General features: G+C 39.8%; 1 protein-coding gene across 1 annotated transcript; it reads left to right on the forward strand.

The window, feature by feature from the left end:
- Positions 1-2,894: 2,894 nt before the first annotated feature.
- LOC122836625 (mitofusin-2-like) lies at positions 2,895-17,603 on the forward strand. Its single transcript, XM_044126339.1, is given in 19 exon segments — positions 2,895-3,210; positions 4,345-4,526; positions 6,873-7,008; positions 8,173-8,335; positions 8,448-8,572; positions 8,702-8,810; positions 8,978-9,085; positions 9,780-9,933; positions 10,530-10,597; positions 10,805-10,926; positions 11,552-11,678; positions 12,132-12,236; positions 13,165-13,267; positions 13,455-13,675; positions 13,858-14,013; positions 14,682-14,734; positions 14,736-14,876; positions 14,991-15,125; positions 16,277-17,603. Coding segments are annotated over 18 exon segments (2,274 nt in total). The 5' UTR covers positions 2,895-3,210; positions 4,345-4,348; the 3' UTR covers positions 16,347-17,603.
- Positions 17,604-19,251: the final 1,648 nt, after the last annotated feature.

A 19,251-nucleotide genomic window follows, 5' to 3' on the forward strand; every position in this document is an offset into this window, starting at 1 on the left:
AGGTCTGAAATTTATCAGAAATACATGGAAGTGAATCAGTGAGATCTGTCTGCTACCCTGGCGCATGACTTTGCTCTGAAGCACCTGGAGAGAAAACTGTAAGCGCTAGATAATTTTTGAAAACATTTGACCGGAGCAGGCACGCGTATCAATGTCATGACCAAGTTTGATACCAATCATGCAATATTTGTGAGCGTGAGGCGAGTTAAAAATGATTTGGGGTCAAAATGTCGCTCTGACTCTCACTCTAGCGGAGCGGCCTTCACACTCTGATTTTTCCAAAAATGAAAAACTTTGGGTCGCTTAGAAAGAAGTTGTGGACAAACCATAATACATATTGACGTGCTGTCTTCACTTTAAAAGAGATCACGGACGTATCTACAAAATGAAGTTTGAATGGCGTTTCTACATAAAGTTATGACGACACAGAAAATCCTCAAAAATAGGGTATTTTCAGGATTTACTGGTTGCCTCGCCCCTTGACGAGAGTTGCACCTGGTGAGCTCGTTAGTGATTTTGGGGTCGTTTTTGCTTTTTACGCCGCCATGGTAACTCCAAATCCCACCAAAAGTAATAGCTCCAATGCGGGTTCGAGCCGCGCGTTTTGATACCACTTTTGTGGGTGGGCTCATGAGCGATGCAGCCGCATTAACGGAGACGGAAGAAAAATAAATAATAAAGAGGCATTCTATTGGGTGTAGAACAATAGGTGCCTGCCATGCAATGCATGGAGGCAGTGACTGACTTGCTTCGCAAGTCAGTCACTGCTCTCCTTATGCATTGCTATGGGCAGGCCCCAATAAAGAGACATTCTATTGGGTGTAGAACAATAGGTGCCTGCCATGCAATGCATGGAGGCAGTGACTGACTTGCTTCGCAAGTCAGTCACTGCTCTCCTTATGCATTGCTATGGGCAGGCCCCAATAAAGATATAAAGAGACATTCTATTGGGTGTAGAACAATAGGTGCCTGCCATGCAATGCATGGAGGCAGTGACTGACTTGCTTCGCAAGTCAGTCACTGCTCTCCTTATGCATTGCTATGGGCAAACCCCAATAAATAAAGAGACATTCTATTGGGTGTAGAACAATAGGTGCCTGCCATGCTTCGCAAGTCAGTCACTGCTCTCCTTATGCATTGCTATGGGCAGGCCCCAATAAAGAGACATTCTATTGGGTGTAGAACAATAGGTGCCTGCCATGCAATGCATGGAGGCAGTGACTGACTTGCTTCGCAAGTCAGTCACTGCTCTCCTTATGCATTGCTATGGGCAGGCCCCAATAAAAAATAAAGAGACATTCTATTGGGTGTAGAACAATAGGTGCCTGCCATGCAATGCATGGAGGCAGTGACTGACTTGCTTCGCAAGTCAGTCACTGCTCTCCTTATGCATTGCTATGGGGCAGGCCCCAATAATAATAAAGAGACATTCTATTGGGTGTAGAACAATAGGTGCCTGCCATGCAATGCATGGAGGCAGTGACTGACTTGCGAAGCAAGTCAGTCACTGCTCTCCTTATGCATTGCTATGGGCAGGCCCCAATAAATAAAGAGACATTCTATTGGGTGTAGAACAATAGGTGCCTGCCATGCAATGCATGGAGGCAGTGACTGACTTGCTTCGCAAGTCAGCCACTGCTCTCCTTATGCATTGCTATGCGCAGGCCCCAAATATTTGTAGGACATGCAAGAAGAAAAAACAGAAAACAAGAGTCAGTTATGACACGCCAGAATACAGTTTAATGCAAGTCTTAAAGCTGCAGTGTGTGACTTTAATAAAATATATATTTTTAACATATTTGTTAAAACTGTGGGCTGCACAGTGGCGCAGTTGGTAGAGCTGTTGTCTTGCAGCAAGAAGGTCCTGGGTTCGATTCCCGGCCGGGGATCTTTCTGCATGGAGTTTGCATGTTCTCCCTGTGCATGCGTGGATTCTCTCCGGGTTCTCCGGCTTCCTCCCACAGTCCAAAAACATGACTGTCAGGTTAATTGGTTTCTCTAAATTCTCCCTAGGTGTGAGTGTGTGTGTGAGTGTGTTGTTTGTCTTGTTGCCCTGCGACAGACTGGCGACCTGTCCAGGGTGAACCCCGCCTCTCGCCTGGAACGCAGCTGGAGATAGACACCAGCAACCCTCCCGACCCCATTAGGGAAGAAGGGTGTAAAGAAAATGGATGGATGGATGGATGGATGTTAAAACTGTCACCAGGTTGTCATAGTGTAATAGGAGACAGATAAAGAGCTACTACTACTGTCTGAAGAAATGAACCTCTCCTGGTCAAAAATAATCAGTCAAGAGGAGGATCTTAGCACTGTCAATCAAGAGTGTGTGCTGCTCAAAGTGGAATGGAGTAGAAACACCTTATGCTTTCAGGAAAACTGTTTATCCATGTTAACTTGCCTGACCATTCACAACAACAACTTAAAACCTAGGCTTTAACAAACCTAAATTCATCAAAATCTTTAGAAAACCTTCATCAGGGTAAACACCCTAATTGGAGTTTATTTGAATTTGTCCTGAATGTTTTCTTGTATGGAAGACCAGGAAAAACAAAATAAACATTTATGGTTTTATTTTTTATTATGTCAGTTTTGGTCCTCCATACTCACGAAGGTGCATCACATGTGAACCACAAAGGGGCTCAAACAAGGACTGAATTAATTAAATACACAAAAGAAAATCTTTTTGGAAGCAAAGTAATTAAAATAATAGCTCAAGACATGTCATTTTGAAAAGTAAAAATCTTCTAGAAAAAAAATCTAATCGTTTTTAGAAAATAAAATAATTTCCAAACTCCAGTCCAGTTAGTGGCGATAATCCAACTTTATTCTTGGTCTGTCAACCGAGAAGAAGAAGTCAAGCTTCTGTCTTTAGCGGATGTGCTTCTGTTTCCGTTTCCTGCAGAGCTCAGCTGTCTGTCTGGAGAGAAGGGACAGGACGAGATCAAGCTAATAGGAACGGCGCTGAGCCTGTGCAGCTTCTGGGCTTGTGGCTTTAACCCAACAGCATAACTGATATTTATAATATTACGAACAGAAGCTGTTAAGATTGCAGTGTCGCCAGAAATGCTTGCGGCGTGACGGGTTTTTATTCTCGTCTGACAGCTCGGATGGTCACACACTAACCTTCGCAGCCCGTGTGCATGCAAGGATACCGACCCTGTCCTAACCAACGATGCAAGGAGTCTGTTCGTGAAAACACCCTGATCCAAGGCAAGTAGCTTAACTATGTTTTTAGTTTTTAACATTTGCCTGCGCCTCTGCAGTCGAGACGAAAACTCCCGGATTGTTTTATTCTATGAGACATTTTTTTAACGATAAATTGGAATAACCATAAATGCAAGACCTTTGAAAAATCATTATAAGTAGCATCTCACGAAAATGTCTCATAGCACATCAAGCAGACGGATAATAAGAAAATTGGGTTTTGTTTACGGAATAACTGCTTTTCGAGGTGTCAGCACGCCTCGGAACCATCTTGCTAAGTAAAATTTGTCTATAATTACAAAATTTATATAGACTTTCTGAAGAAAGTTACCTTTTAATAGGTGAATAAAATGTTCTAGAAAAGCTTTGTAGTTTGTACCTAAATGAAACATGATTAAACTATTTTCTTTTCTTCCATTAGTACTACTTTTCTATTTTAAAGTATATTTAAAGTCTCTTTGTTTTTAGGGGTGCACCGATTGCAGTTTTCTGACCAATTTCCAACCACCGATCTTTGACAAGCCTGACTTGCCGTTGCCGCATTTGGCCAATACATTTTTTTTGTCTGAAATGCTGCAAAGTACAGCAAGAAAGTTGCTGAATTGCCAACAATAGGGGTGACCATTGTTGACTGCAAATGTACAGACGTGGCCTGATGTGTAGGCCTGTCATTCAACCTCTCTCACTGAAGGGCAAAAGAGGACAGTGGCTGGTTGATATGTGGAGAAGGTTGGTGGATGAGATCGGCTTCATATGTAAATATCGCAAATGTAATGAAATTGGGACCGGTTTATCGCTTCACCCCTATTTGTCTGTTGAGAGGTTTCGCTAATATTAATTAACTACCTTTTTTGGGCCTCAAGCCTGCTGATGAAATCCTGGCTGTATACACATTTTTTTTTTACATAACTGAGCTGACTTACAAAATGAGGGAAAGAGAGGTGTTGGAATTGTCTTGTAACTTCTGCTTTAGAATATTTGCTTTTGTGAGCTTACAAATCCGTGAACGTCTCAGACGGTTTTGTTAAGGATCTCGATTAAAGCAGTTAAGGGTCTTCAGGATGTCAAGACAGCGAGATTTATGTACGTGGATTACTTTTACTATAAATGTTTGGGTAACCTTTATTCTGATTTCTGCAGTGCCATGTCTATATCTGTCCCAAGACCCAGCCCTCTCCAGTTTCAATGCAAGAAGAAAAACAGAACAATGGCTGAAGTAAATGTGTCACCACTGAAGCATTTTGTCACTGCAAAGAAGAAGATCAATGGAATATTTGAACAACTTGGGACCTACATCAAGGAAAGCGCAGCCTTTCTGGAAGGTATTTTTCATATAAAATTATCACCACTGATAACCTCTGGTAAAAATGTCACTGTTTTATTATAATACTGTTCTCACAGTATTATTTTTATGGCTCTAAAATGTGTGATTTTGCTTCTATATATATATTTTTTTTTACATGCTTTGATGTGAATGCTTAGCTGATCTTCATCCTATAACATTACCTGTTGCTGTCAGAGCAATAATAATAATTGTAGGAGCCATTTAGCCTTTTTTGTGTTTACCGCCACCAGGGGGCGTATTTCATTTTGAGTTCTGTGTCTAATGGGGGATGGGTTATTTAAGGACAAGCATGATTATGTTCAGGTGTTGTTGATAGGAAGGGGCAACAGTTTTCGAATGTGTTTTTGGTTAAGGTTTGATGTCAGAATGTAGGTGAATTGCAATGGAAATAGCAACGATGGACAGCATGCAAACAATAAACGACTTTATTATAAATCAAAACAAAGACTGGCATCCAGAATTCTTAATAGAGCACACGTAAGACCAACGCTTCAACAGTCAACAACCGGTAGCCTAAAATACAGGATTTTAGCCGCTACAATAATAATAATAATAATAATAATAGATTTTATTCATAATGCCCCTTTATATCTATCAAATGTTCCTAAATTTTATTTATGAGGCACTAGTAGAGACAAAGCTTTTCCGTTTTCTGACTGTAGAGTTTTTAATAAGCATCCTCTGTCCTAAGTTGCCATCTGTCTTCTCATGGGAGCAAAAGAATAGCAAATTTTATGCGTTTAGACGGGATTATACGTTGAAACCCATAACCAGCCAATGCCTAATCTCCACAGATCTACTGTAAGATGGGAGCGAACTTCCCCTTTGTGAAAGTGTTTGAATCAAGAGCAAAACCCTGAAAGTTTTATGTGTGTGGTCTATGAAGAAAACAACTGAAGTCTGATAATCAAATACAATAATAATAAAAAAAAAAATCTAACATTTATATTAAAAAAAACAATGTGTTGAGGAGTTTTATCCTGGGCATCACCTTGTTGAATTTAAAATGCAGCAGAATATAATTCCTGTAATATATTCCTAGTGAAGTGACTACATTCTTCAACTAAACATATATATTTCTTCAGTGGACTGACATGAGTGCTTTCTTGACATCCTAATCATAGGCCTAGGCGTCTGCGTTTGCAGGTTTGCAGTGATGTCTTAAGGTGTGTTTCTCCTCAGACCTGACTCCTGTCCTTGCAGCGATCCGTTTGGCTTGATGCTGCAGGATGTTGATGACCTGACAGTTTATTTCAGGAGGTGGTGAGATTCAGAAAGTTAAAACTGACTGGTGTGGGAGTTTTGTCTACCCTCCAGTGGTGACATTTCCATCTCTCTCAAAGTACACCAGACTTTCTACCAGTAAATGTAGCTTGTTGTCTTTAGCATCATACCAACATGAAATTGATGTGGTTGTCCACTGACTTGAGTTCAGTAATGGCTTACTCTTCTTTGATTTGGATTTTGACCCAGGTGTTTTTCTTATAGCTCAACTAGATGGTAGGTGTTGAGTAGGAGTTTGGTGCCCTGTCTCACAACTCCTTCATGTAGAGATTGGCTAAAATAGGTCAAACTGGGGACCCTGCTGTAGCACATTCACAATTCTGGTAACCAGATATTTAGCAATGCTCTGACGGCAGAGATTCAGGCACTTTGAAATTATGAAGCAAACATTGAGCCTGTTGACAGGAAAACATTGAAATGGCTGCAGAGTTAAACTATTTAAAACAGACATGAAGCAGGAAAACAACCTAAAATTTAACTTAAATGTCTTCAACGTTGGAGAAATCCTCAAACTAAACTTTCACATGGGCAAAAATAGACATTTATATACTAAATATGTAACATTTTGCCACCATATAACTTTATGCAAGTCAGCATTTTTAAATCTTGAGTCCCAAGTTGTCCTTATTTGCTCAAACAGAAACGATCGGCTCCCACCTTAAGATTTCTCTCACTTCTCTATACCGGTAATTAGAATATAAAAGATGTTTTGCTCCAGTTTAACCATTAAAATATCTTCATGTAAATACAACAATCCTCTTTAGATAACTTATTGGATTTGCTTATGATAGATCTCATAATCTAACATTTTGCTCCTGCATTTTGCCTTTGGAAGATCATATATGCATAGAGTGTCCTTTTTCGAGTTTTAGTAAGTAGTCTGTGACCTTGTGAGTGTAACAGTCTGATAATTTACAGTGGGTAAAACACTGACTGGCTCTATAGTTTTCATAGTCTGATATTATACAAAACAGGATGCCTTTTTTCAAGGATAAGACGGATCATTAAGCGACTAACCACTGTGTCTCTCACCATTTAGATACTTACAAAAATGAGCAGCTGGACCCACTGACCACTGAGGAGCAAGTTCAGGAGGTCTGCAGTTACCTGTCCAAGGTGGCAGGAATAGGAGAAGTGCTTGCGCGGAGGCATATGAAGGTGGTTTTCTTTGGAAGGTAAATTAAATGACATTTTCTTTCAGTTTAGAGCTTACCACTCTGGTAATTGTGTATTTATTCTCACACAAACTTTTATGAATAAGTTGAACTGTTTTGTTTCTTCCCCACAAACATTCAAACTCGATTCAATTCTCTTTATTAATCCCAAATGCAAAGTAAATGTTGTAACTCAAGTTACGGTGATGGCTGTGGACAGAAAGGACTTTCTGTGGTGGACTTCAGTGTTTCCCTTGGGTCTTGGTCTTGGGTGGGTAAACTTTAGAGGTGCACTGATTGCACCGACTTCTTTAATTTTGTGTGATCGACGATCGGTCGACACCGACACGTGAAACCGATTTTATCCACCCATCTTTTCTACTACCACAAGAGTCTGAGGGAGGGGCAATGTTTCCCAATAGTTTGCCTTCTGTTGCCAACTTTGCAAGTTTGCATCACAGATGCAAGTTTAGCACAGAAACAAATCGGTGTAGGCCAAAATCAATCAGGCTTTTTAATTATTGGTGATTAAAAAGCCTACCATCTTTTACAACATCAATAACAACACTTATTCCTGCTGTTACTGACAGGAGAGCAAGCTGCAACCATTAAAACAACACTTTGCGTTTAAACTTCCTGCAGTCTTAAGTGGCGGGTCATTTGGACCCCCACAAGTTTTTGGTTTTTTTACTTGGTGCGCGGTGTGGTGGAGTCACAATGACCCCATTTACTCTTGTACAGAAGTTTCTTTTGTGCGGTTTTGGAAACTGACGGCCTATTTGATTTCCCTATGGGACCAATAAAGTATTTGTGAATATGGAGTTTGAATTTGACGGGACAACCCCTCCGCCTCCCCACTGTCCGACCATGACATCTGCTGTGCTCCACCCGAGCGTAGCCCTAAGAGCGCAGGAAGGTCGGAAAGATGCAGATATCCTTTGCTTGCCTTCCTGTTTTTTGCGACTGTGTGGTCGGATCGCGTGTTCATCCGTGTGCGAGTGCACCTCACTCAGCGCGTATGAGAATCGATGACGGAGTAGGATACACATACAAATTTAAACGTAGCAGCAGAGTTTTTGCTTGTCTCAAAATATCAAACATTTTACATAAAGCGTAGGTAGGTTCCTGAAATTACTGCAGGTTTAACTGGCTTTACATGCTAATGACTGATTTGTTCTTTCACAGAACGAGTAATGGGAAGAGTTCTGTGATCAATGCCATGTTATGTGATAAAGTTCTGCCATCTGGAATCGGACACACAACCAACTGTTTCCTGAGGGTGGAGGGCACAGATGGCAATGAAGGCTTCCTCCTCACTGAAGGCTCTGAGGATAGGAAAAGCATAACGGTTAGTGACCTTACCAACAGCTCCAGTTACCAGTGTAGCTACCAGAGTACGTTAAATAAGTGGTAGAATGCTGTTTGTGAGTAAAGGTTGACCCATGGATGTCTCTGATCAGACGGTGAACCAGCTGGCCCACGCTCTTCTTCAGGATGTGGATCTGGACGCGGGCAGTCTGGTCTGTGTCATGTGGCCTAAAGCAAAGTGTGCTTTACTAAGAGATGATTTGGTGCTTTTGGACAGGTTAGCTGAAAGTTGGTTTTTAGCTTTAACTGGAGTGTTGATACTCAGTTTTGAAGAAAAATGTAACTGATCATTTCCATTTAATCCTTTCTTTCACAAAAGCTGACACTGCCTCATTCTCCTCTCCAGCCCAGGCATCGACGTCACCACCGAATTGGACAGCTGGATCGACAAGTTCTGTCTTGATGCAGATGTGTTTGTCCTAGTAGCAAACTCCGAATCCACGCTCATGCAAACAGTGAGACCCAAAAGCTTTATTCTACAGAAGCAGCTGAATCAAGTATTTTACCAGATAAAGCTAAAGTAACTGGGAATTGTGCAATTGCTTGTTTGATGTAAATTATGTAAAACGCAGATAACTGTGTTTCAGTGATCCGTTTTAAAACGTATCTTTACTTTCTGCAGGAGAAGTCCTTCTTTCATAAAGTCAATCAGCGTCTCTCCAGTCCTAATGTTTTTATCCTCAACAACCGTTGGGATGCCTCTGCCTCAGAGCCAGAATACATGGAGGAGGTTAGTCAAATTTATACGGTAAAAGTGTGCACACAATTTTTTTTTCCGACAGTTATACTTGTTGCTAAAAAAGTAATTTTTAGAATGAAAACGAGACAGACTGGCAAAACAGCACTACTGTTACCTCAAGACAAAGACAGCAGGGTCAAGCTCAATTCATGGCATAGATAGTTTTGGTAGCTGCCACAGTTTAGTAGCATCAGCTTCTGACACTAGGGTACCTAGTTGCCTGACAAGCATTTCATTTTTTTAATTTTTTTTTTCCCCACCAGGGGGTCTTTTTGTGGGCTCTAGTGTCCCTTATATGACAGTAGGCTGACAGGAAAGGGAGAAGTAGAGGGGGGAAGACATGCAGCAAATGTCGTACCCTCTACGCCACCGGAGCACGCCCCAAGCATTTCATTTTTGTAGGAAATGTCAACACATCAGATGAAACTAAGATGCACTTGCTTTTGAATACCTTACAATTACAACCTTAAATATCTCCTTTGAACATCCAGTGTCATATTTTAAAGACTATTAAAAATGGCTTGCAGGATCTTCTCTGCTTGCTGGGAAAGAAAGTCTCAGTCCTGGAGGAATTTTATGTTGATGGTAAACTGCATGGAGCGTTTGCACATGAGCACCCCGGTCAGTTCAGAGCCGTTGTACCCAAATCTGTTGCGTTTCTTACAACGTAAGTTTAACTCGACAGGTTCGCAGACAGCACATGGATCGCTGCACTAATTTTCTTGTGGATGAGTTGGGCGTTGTTGACAGAGCCCAGGCCAGCGACCGCATCTTCTTCGTCTCAGCTAAAGAAGTGCTTCAGGCTCGTGTGCAGAAGGCCCAAGGAATGCCTGAATCAGGTTGATTGGATTCCAATTGCTTGTGGTGTTTAACAGGCTTTGTGGCAGGGAGCCAGGGTGGGGAGAGTGTTTTGTTTTTATTTGGGAACAGAACAAAAGAATGACACAGAAACAAAGGCTGATCATTTACATTACCTTGCAATAATCCCAACCCCTACCAATGACTGTCAACCAATAATGGAGTTTATGAGAACCAAATCTTAAAGGTCCGTTTACTTTAAAGAGCCATTAAAAGGATCCATTTTTGAACATTTACAACAAGCCATTTAAAAAAAAAAAAGCCATTTTATCTCTACTATAGTTTTTGGAATTCCCAAAAAAAGTCAAATAATCTATCAAATTAATATTTGTTGAAAGGTTGCAAAATACAACAACAGTATGTTCTTACTTAAAAAATGTAAATGTCAAATAGGTGTTATTTTTTACTAGGTTTATAGTAAAGATTATATATAGGTTTTTATGTATGTGTGTGTGTATATATATATATATATATATATAATCTATCTGTCCGATATGTAAAGTCTGTCTTGTTAATAAATATGTGTAATGTGACAGTGTGTAGGATCTTGAAGACTGTATTCTTGCCGTTGTTCCAGGTGGAGCTCTGGCTGAAGGATTTCAAGCCAGAATGTTTGAGTTCCAAAACTTTGAGAGGCGATTTGAAGTAAGACACTTTTACTGTGCAGCATCATAAAATATTTCCATTCCTTTTATTGTGCTTTTGCTAATTTCTTCATATCATTCATAAACACTTACACGTTTCAAAATGACGGTTTTCATAGGAGCAGGTTGCAGGTTTTTCAAGACATTCACATTTTGCATTGATGTCCAGATTTCTTGACTGTCTGTTTAATCAGTTTGCTGTATTTAGGAGTGCATATCTCAGTCTGCGGTGAAGACCAAGTTCGAACAGCACACAGTAAGAGCAAAGCAAATATCTGAAGCTCTGCGGCGCATTATGGACGTGGTACATGTAGCTGCCCAAGAACAGAGGTGAGTGTGTGTTGTACTGTCCACACTAAACATATGAGCACTGTCACAGTGGGGTACAGCTCTGACAAACTGAAGTTGTACTAATGATTTGGTGGTGGTAAATGACTAAAATCATTTACCACCTGTGACTAAAAGTATGAAAGTTTTTCATTATTAAAATAAGACATATTTTAATAATGTTTAATTTTGGATTTTGGGGGGACTGATTTGTAGTGCAGAGGGGGAAAAGAAAACAATACTACAAAGTGTTGGATCTAATTATGCTTCCCTGCTCTTATATGTAAATCATTTAGAAGAGCGTTTGTTGAAAGAGTGTACTTTGATGCGTTGAAGATATGTCAGCTTGTCTATAGTGAATCTCCTGTCATTCCTTGCCAATGGTCCAACTGGGGTGGGAGTCTCCAGGTTATAGACCAGCTTATAGTTTTCTTTTGGTAGGATTTTAAAAAGATACGCGTCTTATTTTTGAAACCCCTTTCCAGATATTAGCCCCAATAGGAGAAAGTCTGTCTATGTCACGGTACCCTGAGTACCACTTTTTTTAAAAATATATCTTTACAACAGGTTATAATCAAACTCCTTTCTTCAGCTTAATGAGTTTGTACTTTTGTGCATGTTTCCTCAGACTCTACTGCTTGGAGACAAAAGAGGATCGTCAACAACGGCTGGAGTTTATAGAGAAACAACTGGATCTGTTAACTATGGACTGCAAGGCTAAGATCAAGAGGATTACAGAGGAGGTGGAGAGACAGGTGAGATCCATGTAAAAATGCAAAATGTGACGTCACAGTCTCTGTGATTACGTGTTATCACGTTTAGTATTTGTTTTAAAAATAATGGCGGCGCTTGACTGTTAAAATTTGCTTAATATTACTGTATTTTAGTTCATTAAATCCATATTAAATGAAAACTTCAATAAATTGTGGCTTTCATTTTATATATTTTCAATGGCAGAAGTAAAGGTTAACAGAATGGCATTAGGGTTGAAAATCCAACTCAGTTTAAGAAACATTAAACAAAATGTGTATATGGCCGTTTTATCATTGAAAGAAAGGTCTATTTTAACTGACAGTAAATCTTTTGTCCATTGTTAGCTTGGTTTAACAAAACGACAGAAAATAAAAGCAATTGGCTGCGAATTAGAATGTCACAAATGATTTATGAACATTTGCTAATTAATGTGGTGTGTTTGTGGTCCTGTCCAGGTAACCAACACTATGGCAGAGGAAATAAGGAAGCTTCATGTCCTAGTGGATGACTTCCACATGGACTTCCACCCATCACCTGTGGTCCTCAAGGTCTACAAAAATGTGAGTTTCCCTTGGTAGTTTCTAAAATGATTAATTCATTAGTCTGTGCATATCAAAGAATTTTTAAAAAAAGGGGAGAAAATGAGTCCTTTTGTGCTTTACTTTGTTTGGTGCACTTTGGGGTCAACATATATTCTTTTAGCAACAAGAACTACCAAACTCAAATGGCTAATTTCCCTTTTGTTATGTAAATGTAAGGAATCAAAACAGAAAATAAACTCACAATTTCTTTGGTTAAGAAAAAACTGAAAAAAAAGAGTAAAAAATGATTAATCTTAATGAATGATGACATATGGAAATAAAATGTCAAAGGTGTAATATTTAAGTTTGCACCTAGCCAAAACAAAAGAAGTTTCAAAGATTTATTTGATAACTTGATTGGTTGCTAGATTACTATAAAAGGCTGTATAAATGAAATATGACTTCATAATTTAACGCCTTGAAATTGAGCCTCTGAATCTTTTTCACATGATAATGCCCCTTTAAGCAAAGAAACTAATGAAGAATTTATACTAGTTACTTTGAATACTAAATACCAATCTTCAAACCACCTGAATATAAGCCGCACCCACCAACTATTATTTTAAATAATAATGAACAAACCAGTCACTACTGGTGTGACCTTTACAAACTCAAGCAATAGTCTTTTGGTCACTTGATGACTGTGCAACTATTTTATTTCTTTATTTTTGCTTAATTTTGTCAGCAACCTATCATGAAGTCAAACTGGTTTGGAGAGGTAACTGTAGAGAGTGTGAGATGTATATTCCCTGCAGTTAATTGTATTCTGAGTTTTAAACCAACAGACTTATTGGATGTTTTATTTTGGTTCCTCACTCAGTTTGAATTACACAGTCTGAGTCTTTGCTAAACTCCCAAACAGTTGTCCAATTTTGATGACAAACAACAAGATCGTTTTGTGTTTTAGGAACTCCATCGGTACATTGAGGACGGTCTGGGTAAGACCATGTCTGACAGGTGCTCCAGCTCCATCACGAACGCCCTGCAGGCCACACAAATGGAGATGATCGGTAAAATATCATGCAGCTAAATACTAATACTTCTTGTCTGTTGTCTCTACACAGTCTCATGTTTGGTTTGTGCCATTTACATATTGCTGCACGCTTTATGCTTCTTTTTGTCGTCATCTTATGGATGGTTCTGTCTCGGTAAATGTAAATTGATCTCAACTGATTTTTTAAATCATTTTTATTATAGAGGGCCTGAAGCCTCTGCTGCCAAATCCGATCAGAGAGCAGGCCAACAAGATCATTCCTCGTCAGTACTTCAACCTTACATATGACCTGGCCTGTGACAAGCTTTGTAGTGATTTTCAAGAGGATATCAGCTTCCACTTTTCCCTTGGTTGGACCATGCTCGTCAACCGGTTTCTAGGGCCCAAGAACACCCGACGGGCCCTCATGGGCTACAACGACCAGGTAATCTTTCCCAGGATTTGGAAAAAGAAACTGCTTAGTTTTGGTCAATAATTCACTGTATTTTACATGTTTAATTACTACAAGAAAGGTTGTGGTGCTGTAGAAGCATGACCTATAATAAAGCCTGAATAAAAGAGATCTTTGCTTTTTTTTTTTTTTTTTTTTTGCTGCTAAACTTGCAGGTTCCTCGGCCCATGGCCCTAACACCAGTCAGCACTAGCATGCCTCCATTCCCACAAAGTTCTGTGACTCAGGAAGAGCTCATGGTCACCATGGTGACAGGTCTTGCATCTCTTACATCGCGCACTTCCATGGGTGTCCTTGTGGTCGGCGGTGTGGTGAGTTAATTACAGGGTCAAATTCATTTTTTGAAATCTTTCCAAATGTGTGTAGTCATTAAAACATTCTACAACAATCAATAATTCCCTTCCAATTGAGTCACTATTACACTAATGGTCAGAGTCCATCACTGATCACTAATCTGACAGTCCTGTAATCTAGTTACAGGACTGTCAGAATTGACCTAGATTTGTGAAAATCTAGTTTGGTAATCCTAGTTGATCCTTCAATTATCTGTTTAAAATCCTACTCAGTATATTATTTCATTTCCTTCTCTTGTCTTTACTGTTCCGATTTATATTAAAATCCCCCAATAACATCACTTCATTTCACATGTCACACTGCCTGAATAGTTCATTAAAATATCTTTCATTATATCAAAGGCGCTCTAAAGACTCTGCTCTCTTATCATTAGACGCTGACATCGATAGGGTTCACTGATTACATCTTTTTCAGGTTCTGGAATAATTTCAATGAAATGGGTCGAAATATTATACAGCAATCCCTCAGCTGAAATAATGACAAATAGGAATATCTCTAAAACAATAAAGATCAATAGGGGCTACAGACAAGGCTGTGGGAGTGATAATTGTTCGCACAATTTTCTTCAGTATGTTTTGATGCCAAAGCGGTTAAGATAACTTGAGGCTTTTGCTACTGTATGCAGATTTGGAAGGCAGTGGGATGGCGCCTGATAGCGTTATCACTGGGTCTTTATGGGCTTCTACGCTCACGAGCGACTCACATGGACTACCAAGGCCAAAGAGAGAGCCTTCAAGCGACAGTTTGTGGACTACGCCAGTGAGAAGCTGCAGCTAATTGTCAGCTACACTGGATCCAACTGCAGCCACCAAGTCCAGCAGTGAGTTTCAGTCATGGCGTCAAAGGATACAATAATCAGATTATATGTTTCGACAGTAAAAAGCAGGTTCCTCGGCCCCTTAAACTTGTTGTGTTTCGGTCTCGTCTTTGACAGAGAGCTGACAAGCGTGTTTGCACAGCTGTGCCAGCAGGTAGACGTCACCCGTCAGAACCTCGATGATGAAGTCAATGAAATTAACAGGAAGATTGAGCTCTTGGACAATCTACAGAGCAAGGCTAAACTTCTACGGTAAGACACCGCAGTACGCAGTATGATGTGTTTGGAGTTACAGGATGGGCTACGTGTCTGTGTCTTCGCTGTCCACATGACTAGGGAAGGGCAGGATTTTTGAGACCTGTTTTATTGACTCTTTTAAACTTTGTGTTTATTGATTGTTTTACATTTATCAATCACATACAAAACAAAGAACCGAATAGCTGTCGGCAAGAGAAATTACTTGCGTTCTGACGAAGATAAACAGTTACAGGTGTGAATCAGCATTCAGATTTACTTTCCAGTTTTAGAGCAGCATATATAATGTCAAAGAATAAAAGACCTGATTCAGCTATTCTCCAGAAATCTTGTCCATTTGCTCCATCTCTTTTTGTAAAGATCCGCCTGTGGTCTCAGCATATAAACGCTAACTTTTCCATTTTGTGTGTTTCCTCCATCAGTTTCAGCCAGACCTTTAGCATCGGTGGGGTCAGGTTGAAGCCATTTCCGAGTGACGTTTTATTTATTTTTTTGGCTGTAGCACTGAAGATTTTTACTGAAACCTGTTTAAAGAGAAAACTGTTTTGGGTTTTCTAATATTTCCTTGTGGGTGTGGGGCACAAATACCGTATTTTCCGGACTATAGAGTGCACCCAGAAAACATTTCTCCGTTGTGCCTGCTGCTAGCATGTGCTTGTTAAAAATGAAAATCAGCACTTTCTTCTTTGATTTTCAATTCTGACTTCCAATGACTCACTTCCTGCTAAAGAGCCCCCTGGTGGTTGAAGGAAAATCCACAGAAAAGCCGCACCGGGTTATAACCCGTATGGTTCACAGCATGGGGAAAGTAGCGGCTTATAGTCCGAAAAATATGGTAGTCAAAAACCTTACCATTTTAGAAAAAAAAACCCCAAACATTGCTGTGTGGTCAGACCCTAAGGAAATCCAGCAGACTGTATTGAGTCAGACCCTAAGGACCCTATGGCTTAGTGGATTTAGTGTACTCAATGTCCCCCAATATTCCACCTTGTGTCTGTTCTAGTCATAGCTTTACTGTAAATTATAATTAAGCCCATCTTAGAAAACTGGACTTTGTCCTTTTTGTTAGTATTTATTTTTACCCTGTCAGACACTCGCCGATGCCCAGATGCAGATCTGAATTCTGTCTCCTTTTTCTTTCTCTTTAGGAACAAGGCAGGTTGGTTGGACAGTGAGCTCAATATGTTCACCCAGCAGTACCTCCAGCAGAGCAAGTGACCCAGGCGGCTCTTCCTTTGAGACTGAGCATCATCAGGGGAACATGTAAAATGCTTGCATGGCTAATTTATGATGTAATTGTAATGTTCTGTTCAGAAGACACGGCTAACACAAGTCAACAGAGCTCTGTGGTGATTGCCATGTGTTTCTATAGAGATAAACTGTGCAGTATGCATGTCATGCAAAGCCTATTTGAATGACAACAGAAGTAAATATTCCTCTCTGTACATCTCCATGTGCGTCATTTCATCCTCACATGGGCAAATTTGGTACATCTAAGGAATTTCAGTGTCACGTTTGTAGAATAAGTTGTATTTTAACTTAAAAAGTAACACACTTTGTTCTCACTTATTCACTGTCAGCATCGTAACTTGTGGATGTTCTCAACCAGTGTGTAAAAGGCTTCAATGTACTTCTGCTTTTGGAGTTACGTCAGTTCAAATCAGTTTGCTTTATAGCTCTGATTCAGCAACAAACGTTTCAAGTAGGGTTGCACAATTTTATCGCAAACAATTTGTCGTCACAATATAAACTGTATGCGATATTCATTACACAGGACTGTTTAGAGTGCAGCAATTGTTGGCTAATTCAATTGTAATGAACTTAGATTTTTTTTAATGCTATTATGATTAGCCAGTTTGATAGTCTCATGGCGGCAGATGCTAAACACTAATTATTTTAGATAAAATGCTAAAGGTCAGAGAGTGATAGAAGCAGAGGTCAGGAAGGAAAGGAGAAACTGATATTGTCGACAAAATATTTACCAAAGTTATCGCCATTACAAGATTTTCTAATATCGTGCAGCCCTATTTTCAAAGCACTTTACGAAATAAACGGATCCTGTTTGTGTACAAAAATATACAATAGTCTCTGTCTGAACAGACAGACACCAAGTCAAGTACAAAATCGTTTCAATTTGATCCTATTTATAAAGCAAAGTAGTAAAGTTTATTCATCATTCAAATTGGTCAAAGGCTTCCATCAACAGAAACCTTTTGACGCATGTATGCTAAAACCAATTCATCCAGAGCCATTTTATATTCAGTTTGTAACCTAATTTATTGACCATATATTTGAGCCAAATTAACAAGTTCAGATGTATGATGTTTGTTTTTGTTGAGGTCTTGTATAAATGTAAAAACAGTTTATTTTGTCAATGTATTTCCCTCTTCAACAATTGGCAAACATTATTTCCAACAAAATGATTACACTGTTCTTGTACGTGCTAACAAATAAACATTTTTTCCTTTCTCGTTATTCTGGTACTTGGCAAAAATGATTAACTTTGGTAAGTCTCGCTCATCTACAACTTATGTTATTGCTTTATTAATAGCACCTTATCCCTATTTGGGAAAAAATGCCCTTGTGCTTTTTTAACAGTTTGTCTGAGGCCCACTTAAAGCTGCAGTCTGCAAATTTTATGAAAAACTATTTTTTACATATTTGTTGAAATTATGTTGAGATAATCTGTGAAACATTGAGCTCCTCTTGTCTTCTCCCAGTGCCCCCAGAAGCAACTGCAGAAATAGAAAGCTTGACCAGAAACAGAGTCGTCAATCACTGTCGTGTATTCGCCGGTGTTACCCTCCTTTGCTCTCTGCTGTACTCTACCCCCCTTTTTCCATTTCCTTCAAAACGCTTCTATATTTTATGTGTAATGTGCTAATTAATACTTAGCTTACAGTATAGATGACTTCTGGTCAACCCTGTTTTTGTTTTCGTTTTTTACGAGCTTTTTGTTCAGAGACTGCGTGTTTATACCAGGGATTAGCTGCTAGCTTCTGGTAGGTCTGATGTACTGCATCCCACCGAGCAACCCGAGCTGAGAAGGAGGAGACATGGGAAATATTAGGATATTATGAAACATGATGATGGACGGTCTGTCGCTCTTTCAGCGGTGTAAGTGACGCTAACCTTTTTCTCACCACTTGGGATTATGCACCTGCTACTGCAATACAATATATCACCACATGGTGGAACTACTTGCCTTGATTTTGATCAAGGCAAGTACGTAGTTTTTTAGACCGGTAGGTTGCGTTTGATTTGTAGGTCACCTGTATTCTTCGTTGTGGATTCTTTCTGATGGATTCCTACAGGCTGGTGTGCTTCCCAGTAACGTGTGGTGATAGTGGCACATTATTTCTGATGTTCAAATAAGTACTTGTGGAGAGATGCGAGTCTTTGCTCTCTTGCCATCTACCTCCGCACTTGTCTTCAAGTGTGGATACACAGACAGCCCACTGAACCCAGGATCTCACCTCACTGTAGCAGTAAACGGGAGTTGATTTCCTGTTATTTCCCCAGGAATCTTAGCGCCATACTTCTACTCTGTGACACCAAGAGCGAGATGGAAGTCCGTCACATTGACCTGTTTCGTGCGTTACTAAAGTTTGTACAATCACAGGTTTAAGAAAGAGTTGAGTGCCACAATTGCGCGGCACACAACGTAATTTTGGAGCACTCTGGTGAAGAACATCGCCAATAGAAGGATTCAGAGGGAGCATTTCATCAGAGATCACACCGATCTGCTGCTCTTGATGATGGTTTATTAGCGTTTAGATTGCCCGGACTGATCATCCTGGAGCTCTGAGCAAAACTTAAAGGAGCCGTGCGGTACCGGTACCAAACTGCCTTCAGTCGAGCCATGTCCGCTTTGTGAATGAATGCGCATTTCTGGACAGAAAGCATCTCTATTCTGTAAATGTACAACTTATGCACATGATTCTACTATTTAGAATAAACGTCCACAGTCCCCACTCAAAGTCCTTTGAGTCCCGGCTGAACTCGCTACTGTTCAGACAGGCATGTTCTCTTTATTTTCTTTTTAAATTTGGATTGTTTTCCCCCTTTTAAAATGTATTATTTTTATTTTGTGCCCTCAAAGCACCTATTAAATAAAATATAT

The sequence above is a fragment of the Gambusia affinis genome, linkage group LG01 (genome assembly GCF_019740435.1).
Source record: "Gambusia affinis linkage group LG01, SWU_Gaff_1.0, whole genome shotgun sequence".
Lineage (NCBI taxonomy): Eukaryota > Metazoa > Chordata > Actinopteri > Cyprinodontiformes > Poeciliidae > Gambusia > Gambusia affinis.